This window comes from Sceloporus undulatus, chromosome 3 (assembly GCF_019175285.1).
Source record: "Sceloporus undulatus isolate JIND9_A2432 ecotype Alabama chromosome 3, SceUnd_v1.1, whole genome shotgun sequence".
Lineage (NCBI taxonomy): Eukaryota > Metazoa > Chordata > Lepidosauria > Squamata > Phrynosomatidae > Sceloporus > Sceloporus undulatus.
Genome location: NC_056524.1, coordinates 247710929 through 247719536, shown reverse-complemented (window position 1 = coordinate 247719536; position 8608 = coordinate 247710929). Strand labels below are relative to the sequence as shown.

Here is an 8608-nt window from a genome sequence, read left to right as displayed (position 1 = left end):
GTCATGCAGAGGTAGCTGTGCTGGCTATTTAACAAATCCTAACAAAAATCCAGTGATACTTTTATTGGCCAACCAAAATGCACAGTGTCCTTGTTACCAGCTTTCGAAGCTCCATGGGTTTCTTCATCAGGCAAGATGTTACAAATCAAACAGGAGAAAAAAAGCAATTGGAGATGTTAGTCAAATGCCTGCATGTTGTTTCAGTCCTTAATAAAGATGGTTTGTTGGGAAGAATATCTTTTGCAGGTGGCTCCTCCTCCTTCTGGCCATGCGGCAGTAGGGAGATTTTCAAAATCCAGGAAATTTAAAGTCCATTTGCATCTCAGCAGGGATCCTTCTTTTGCAATCCAATATGTCTCCATTCCAGTGACTATGGAACACCCCATCACAGGGTGTTCTTGGCAAGTTTTTTCAGAGGGAGTTTGCCATTGCCATCTTTTGAGGCTGAGCGAGTATGATTTGCCCAAGGTCGCCCAGTGGGGTTCAGTTTATACTGTTCCAATCTGCAACACAGAAGCAGTATGAGAGCCTATCTAACATACATAATTCCATGTATGTGGAGTACCATCAGTGTACATGAAACATTTTAAACATGTAAAAGTGTTATTTATTTATTTAAGCGATCTTGGATGAAACGGATTTTCTGGACCCATTTCAAACTGGCTTCTGGGCGGGCTATGGAGTTGAGACTGCCATGGTCGCCTTAGTCGATGATCTCCATCTGGGCATGGACGGGGGTAGCGTGTCCCTGTTAGTGCTTTTGGACATCTCAGCGGCTTTCGATACCATTGACCATGGTATCCTTCTGGAAAGCCTGAGGGAGTTGGGTATCGGGGGCACTGTGCTCCAGTGGTTCCACTCCTACCTCTCGGGTAGATTCCAGATGGTGCAGCTGGGGGACTCTTGCTCCGATAAGAGGGAGCTTACATCTGGCGTCCCTCAAGGAGCTATTTTGTTCCCCATGCTATTTAACATTTACATGAAACCGCTGGGAGAGATCATCCGGAGACACGGGGCGCGGTGTTATCAGTATGCTGATGACACCCAAATATGTTTCTCTGTGTTTCCGACTGTTGCAGTGACTAGGGATGGCATCTCTCCTCTAAATGCCTGCTTGGAGTCGGTAATGGGCTGGATGAGGGAAAACAAACTCAGTCTGAATCCAGAGAAAACGGAAGTACTTGTGATAGGCTCCCCAGGTCTGGGTAGTGAAATTTGTCCACCTGTCCTGAATGGGGTCACACTCCCCCTGAAGGACTCAGTTCACAACTTGGAAGTGCTTCTGGACTCGTCGCTCCAATTGACATCTCAAGTGGATGCGATAGTCAGAAGCGCCTGTTATCAGCTTCGGCTAATATGCCAGCTGTGACCCTATCTGGGCCAGGGGGCCTTGAAATGGTGGTACATGCTCTGGTAACCTCTCAATTGGATTTCTGCAATGCGCTCTACATGGGGCAACCCTTGTACCAAACCCAGAAGCTTCAATTAGTGCAGAATATGGCAGCAAGATTGGTCGCTGGATGTTCCAAGACTGACCATATAACACCTGTTCTGCAAGATCTTCATTGGCTGCCCATTCGCTTCCGGGCACAATATAAGGTGTTGGTTATTACCTATAAAGCCTTAAATGGCTTGGGCCCAGGCTACTTGGAGGACCGCCTCTCCCCATACTCCCCATACTCCCGCATACTCAGGTCAGCCGGGAAGAACTTGTTGAGGGTTCCAACCGCGAGATATGCGTCAACCTCGCAAAGGGCCTTCTCTATCTTGGCCCCTAAAATTTGGAACACTCTTCCCGATGAGCTCCGTTCCATCACTTCCCTGGATTTGTTCAAAAAGAAGCTTAAAACCTTTTTTTTCCCACCAGGCTTTCCCCCATGTCCCTTGATACTATGTGCCTTCCCCTATATGTACTGGCATCATGGATTAACAATTCAGCTGGCTTTGATTTGGGGTAATTGGTTTTATTTGTTTAATGTAATGTTTTAATATAGTGTTATTGCTGTTTTTATTGAAATTTTTATTCTGTATTGTTTTTATTGCATTTTCTGTACACCGCTTTTATCATCGTGGAAAAGCAGTATAAAAATAAATTATTATTATTATTATTAATTGCATCTATGTTTCACCAGTATACACAGCATTCCTATTCATGCACCAGCTATGTCCATAACTGTTTCAAGGTTGTGGTTGCTGTATCATGTGCCTCACTGCTGCTGCTGCTTCCTGTTCTTCTTCTTGTTCTTCTTCTTTAAATCTATTGGTGGCTGTGTTTTCAGAATATTCTACTAGTGCTGCAGAAATTATTTCAGTGACATTGTGAAGTTATGATTGTTTTCAATCCAGAGAGCCAAGTTTGAAAACTTTTTGATAAAATGTTTCCTGGGTAGTGAGCCCTGGATGATAACAATAGCAAGTACATTTCTATACCGCTTATCAGTGCACTTAAGCACTCCCTAAGCAGTTTACAAGTTGTAAGCTATTTGCCCCCAACAATCTGGGTACTCATTTTAGCGACCTCGGAAGAATACAATCCTGAGTCGAGCTTGAGCCCTTTTGCTGGTATTGAACTCATAACCTTATGGTTTGTGAGTGAGTGGCTGCAGTGCAGGCATTTAACCACTGTGCCACCAGGGCTCTTCTGATGGGCTTATGTGGGCTCATGTTCATATTCACATATTACATATAGAATGTTCCCCAACATCAGCGCTCAACCTCTGTTTATGTGAATTCTGTAATATTATCAGAGACATTGCAGGAGTGGGCATTGGTGAGCTGAGACTCGAGCCTAGTGTCACAAATTTTATGGTAAATTACTGTTCCTGGGGCCGCAGTAAACCATTACTGTAGAACATTTCATAGATCAGATATGAAGCATTAATTTATTTAAAAATTGTTATAAGCAAACTATATTCAATGGGGAATATACATTATAAGTTTTGATATACAGCCCAGAAATGTAACTGCTTCTCACAACATAGTTCATAAAATTTGTCTATGCCATCATCGTTCCCAGCACTAATGGTAGGTTTCTTTTTGCTTTATGTCAGGAAAACTTTCCACCAGTGCAGTCACTCTACAGCATGTATTTTTATAAAACCAAAGCATTTGTAATTAGGCCAGTTTCTGAGTTCAGCCTGATGAGCTCATTATTGTTTTCTTCTAGGGCACTAGAACTTGCTGTGAAACACAAGACACACGTTGACACAGTTCTGGCTTACCGACAAAAGTTCTTGGATGACTTTGGCAAAAAAGAAACGAATCAGCGATTTTTGCAGTATGCAGAAGGGGCAAGTATTCTGTAGAAGCTGAGTTACACTTTTTCAAAAACTTAGCTCGGTAGCTGTAAAATGGTTTGAGCCTGTAGTCTGATGTGTGCTTAGTAACACTGTGTGCCCCCTCCCCTTTCACAGTATGAAATAAAATTGTTAGCTTTTAAACTTTAGGTTTCAAAGCTCTCATTCTAAGGCTTATTTTTAATGTATTTGGAGTGGCACCAAAGTGTATGGGGGGATATCCCCTGCCAGTTCTGAAAAGCATACCATGTAAATATAATACAGCTGAGTAATACAGATGTAAAATGAATATTATTTAGAAGAAAGATAGAAACATTAAGGTGATATTTTTTCTAATGCTGAAGCTTTCAGAGTTGTGGTTCACCAGTGCACACTAATCCAAGAAAAGATTCTCTCCCAACCTATGCTAGTGTTGATGTCCTGTGGGATTTGTACAATAGTTACAGTACTGTTTAGCTTAGCACAACTTTTGGTAAGGTATAGTGAATATTACCTGAAAGTTATATATAGCTTTTGGCAATCTACATCATAACCTTCACATTCTTCCTATATAAAGGAGGGATAGAGACGTAGAAAAGTAGCATACTTGGCTAGTAATATCTGGTACATTTTAATTATACTGTAACCGTTCTCAGTACCAGCCTTGTGAAACAACATAAAATAGTTGTGGTAAAAAGGCCTCAGTTGGCTCTAAAAACAGAGTTGTAGTGACATCTTTGCTGAAAGTAGAGGCACATTACTGTACAAGAAGTAGAGAAAGTACAGACTGGAATCCAAATAATTATTTGGGCTTATGCACAGGACAAGCTGCATTTTTCCAGTTTTCTTTGCACAACTGACTTCTTTAACATATGACAAACTGCTTTTAAAACATCCTCACTTTCCATAATGAATTCCCAGGTAACACTAGGACCTGCTGTTTGAGAGAAGCAAGTTTAAACCTTCTTAGGCCCAAAAAATTAGTTCCTTGGTTCTTCAGATTACAGTTATTTATTAATTATATTTTAAAAATTGTAGTTGGATTGTGAAGTTACACCACGAATTGTGATAATAAGCTATTTTTCCATCTGTTTCATAATATTTATGTGTAAGCACTTACTGTGCAACAGTCAGCCATAATTGGAGGTTCAGAGTTATGCAGTGTGAGGTACATTATTACTACAGGCAGTTTTTTGTCATATCTTAGGGCCGAGACAGACTGCCCGAAAATGGCTGTCTGCAGGCGCCCGTTTTAACTCTGGAGGGACACTGCAGCCGCCAAACCATGTGACGTCCTTCCGAAATAAGAAGAACCCGGTTCTTCGGGGTTCTTTTTGCGGCTCCTGGGTTATGTTGCAAGTGCGCCACTGGTGCACTCGTGACATAAGCGGCGCACAGCAATGTGCGGACGCTGTGCATCCCTTACGTCAAGATGGCGGTGCCCATGTGAACGGGACACAGCCATTAGGCCGCCGCCATTACACACTAGGGGTCCAGACCATGAAGTTGCTACACGGTCTGGAACCCTAGTATCACCGCCACCATGCCACTTTTGGCCCATCTGTCTTGGGCTTAAGTCAAGTAGATTGTTATGCTGTATGAAGAACAATGTAAATAAAATGGAAATATATCCTCAAAATTCCTAAATCTTTTGAAGAAACAAACACACATGAACTGGAATTCTGATTTTGGCTGAGGGAATAATGTGAAATGAATTGCATTATAATCAGTGTTGAAATTTTTTTTAATGAAAGACAGGAATTCACATAATAATTCGACAAGATTCATAATACTTTGATACAAAATCAAGCAGAAATGTTACTTATGAAATAAACATATTGCAAATGGCAATTTTATTTGACTTACCTATAATGATTGCGGGTGAAATTGGACTTCATGCTAGCATAAGTCTATTTCTAGAATTAAATTATCTGCTCCTCTGCGGTCCAAATGCCTCCATCCAGTCTGCTGCATAGAGTCGCAAGACCCTCAGGAGTGGATTTTTAAGGTGCACAGTGGACTGTAGGTGGCGGGGGCGGGGTTTTTTTTGCCACTCCTCATTCCAGTGATGGAAGCCAGCTGATTTACATTTTCTGATGCTAGGTGGAAAAGACAGGAGGTGTTTATTTCCTCTCAAATGTATCCCTTCAATCGTGTTTGAGTTACATAACTTTGATTACATTATATTTTTAATTAACCAGTTTATTCAAAACATGGAACATTTGAAATTACATATTCTTCTCTTGCTATCACACCTAGTTATTGTTATTAGAACAAATTCAGTAAAATAGACGACATATTATTTAAAATTTCTTTAAGACATTAGGAGACAACCTAACATCAAAAACTTGCATCAAGGTACAATATATATGTGTGTACAGGACATAGAATGTATATTCTGGATATCAGTTTAAAAGGGACAAATAACATTTTCATTTACATACAGTGCAGACCTGTGCATGTTTTTTCAGCAGTAATTACCCCTGTCTTTGTGGTCTTTAATCCCAAATAAACTTGCATAGGATTGCACCCCTAGTTTGCTTGTAATAAATAATATTCAGATGAGTCTTCACTTGAAATACTGTATCTGTTTAACATCCATGCACAGTGGAAGCAGTGCATTGCATACATAATACATTTGGCCTAAAAGTGTATTGCACACTGCAACTGCAGCTCAAACACTGCCTTTAGTATGTAGTCTGCTAGTGTTATTAAAATGTTCTCAAGTACCAATTAATAGCTCTTATATTTTTAAATACCAATAATGTAATCAGTGTTTTTTAAAGGCTCTGAATGTGCAAAATTTCCTGTCCTTCTGGAGGATTTACTTTGCATACGCAGTTGATAACTACAAGAAAAGGTGATGACATGCATGTACAAATATGCCATCAAAAATATAAATTACTTCAGATGAAGCTTTCTTCATTCTTCATATCTTCTCTTTGTATCATCTCAGTTGCTAGTTGACAGATGTACAGAAAACAAGTAGTGCCTAAATATGTGTAAACAGTGCCAAATGCATCACAAGTAAGTGTCCATAGGTTTTATGTGTATCATTTTAACTTCCATTTTAAAATTCTAGTTGCAGTGAAAGAGATCTCAAAACCATATAAAGGTTGAAAAGTCATAACTACATTGCTACATGTAATTCAAGCTAATTGTGTATGTTTGGCTGAAACACTCAATAATATTAGTTTCAGCATTTTAATCCTTTGGGCTGGAATTCAAACTGCCACTTGCAAAGTTCTTCACATGAACAGGTTTTTCCAGCACCCCTTTCCTGCAGCAGCCTCCTTTACACCCCTCCTCATTTTCCCCAAAGCTAAAAAACCCTGCAGAGTAGTATCCTTTGAGTTGCAAGGGCTTGCCTCCAGGAAGGAAAATTGGCAAACTCTTATGTACATGCAAAAGCATTTTGTGCACCCGCATGGGCTTGTCTTTATCCCTGCCATAGTTTTTTAACTTCTCTAACAGATTGCAGAAAGCTTCCAGCCACAAAGGGCTAAAAATGTTAGGCAGAATGTTATGAAGAAATTTGTAGCAGATGTAACATATAAAAACTTGCCAGGTTAATTTATATGCATCTACTATAATTATGATTAATGGATACTTCTCTCTCCCCTTTCCCTCCCCCTGATTCTGCAGCTTGAAGTCAACTGGGATAAAATCAAAGCCAAAATAGAGTTGGAAATTGTGAAAGAGAGAGAACGAGCTGCAGCTACTCCAGCAGTCAGAGGAAGCGTAACCATACAGCGCTAAGTGCCATGCTGATTGTATTAACTAGTGGTTTTAGCACTGCTACTTCAGCATACTGGTAAGCCTTGGTATGTGTGTCTGAGTATTGTGAGATGGACAGTTATGCTTGACTCTGGACTCCTGCAGCTTCTGTAGTGCTTGTTTATTATTGATAGAAAGGAATGTATATCTGTGTAATCCTGTTATGAACTACAACTGTTTTTGCTTGTAGTGCTCATGTGAGAAGTCTGAAGTTCTTGAACTTATTTGAAGCAGATATTACCAAGATTAGTTTTTCTGGAGAAGGCTGTCTTTCTTGGTAGTACAGTGAGGACCCATGGAATCTATCAACAAAAATAACTGGTCAACTGTTTAGTTTCCCAATAGACAAGTAGGCAATTTCTTTTAAAAGCAGACCACTGGTTTTAAAAATTTCTACATGTAATATAAGGAAGGGTTTCTTTGTGTACAGTTATATGGATCTGAAATGTAAGCACAGTTTCAGAAGTGAGGTAGCATTTTACCATATGTACAGACTGGAAACCCCTTAATAAAAAATATTGTCAAAGAATGTAATAGAAATTCTTGTTCCTTTTAAAAATTCTTTTCAGATTGCAGCTTTAATGACAAAGCTTGCCATTTTTTCCATCTGTTACAAAACAAAACTTGTTAATATTGGCAACATACAAAATAGGTGAAGTAATGGGTAATATTTTGCACTGACTTCTATTGAAGTGTGCTTGAGCTGTGCTATAAATGGTTTTCATACATCAACAAAAGTGAACTAAACTAGAGATACAGCTTTTTAAAACTGTTTTTCTGTGAGTTTAACATTGAATCTGTTTCAGAATCTATTATATACTATCTAGCTTGAAATAGCAACTAGATTTCCTAAAAATATGTGATGTCTGGCAATAAACCTTTCTAGAGAAAATGTGCATATCCAGCCACTTAAAAGTATTTCTGATGACAAGCTGGCCCATTTGCTTATTTATATAAAATATATGCTCTTTTCTTGCTACAGCATCATTACTTGATCAAAGTATCCCCCATTGTAATTCATTTCAAGAATATAACATTAATATCCTGGTTGATGAATAAGCCAAAAAATCATATGTTGTGGTGGTATTGGTAATAAAATAGTTTTATACAATATGTGTATTTTAATATAAATTATTCTTGGAATCAGTAATCATTTTATGTCTGATGTATACATAATGTAAAATATATGCCTTTATTAATAAATATTTCAAATATTTGTGTTTCAGTTTTTTAAACAAGCTTCTAATTGAAAGCATTCTCCTTAAGAATTTATGATTCCTTAATATATTACAAGGCTGCTACAGGCTTTGTTCCTTTAGCCAAGAAAGCAGCCTTACATAGGACTAAAAGCCAAATCATTTCTACATTGCTGTTGTTAGCTACCCTTGAGTCAGTTCTGACTCATGGCGACCCTGTGGATGGGACATCTCCAAGAATCCCTATCCTCCACTGCTCTGCCCAGATCCTGAAAGCCCTTGCCCACAATCCCCCTGATTGAGTCTATCCATCTGGTTTGTGGTCTTCTACTCTCTACCTTTCCTAGAATTATTGTTTTA

General features: G+C 39.1%; 1 protein-coding gene across 4 annotated transcripts in view; it reads left to right on the top strand.

The window, feature by feature from the left end:
* The window catches only part of IFT80 (intraflagellar transport 80), a 122359-nt gene extending 114091 nt beyond the window's left edge, over window positions 1–8268 (top strand). For 3 of the 4 annotated variants that reach the window (XM_042457958.1, XM_042457956.1, XM_042457957.1), the window contains 2 exons: window positions 3167–3290; window positions 6921–8268. In XM_042457958.1, the coding sequence (XP_042313892.1) occupies window positions 3167–3290; window positions 6921–7034 (238 nt within the window). In that variant the 3' untranslated portion in view covers window positions 7035–8268. The remainder of the gene's footprint in view (window positions 1–3166; window positions 3291–6920) is intronic. The other variant, XR_006102911.1, reaches the window with a different exon arrangement.
* The last annotated feature ends 340 nt before the right edge of the window (window positions 8269–8608 follow it).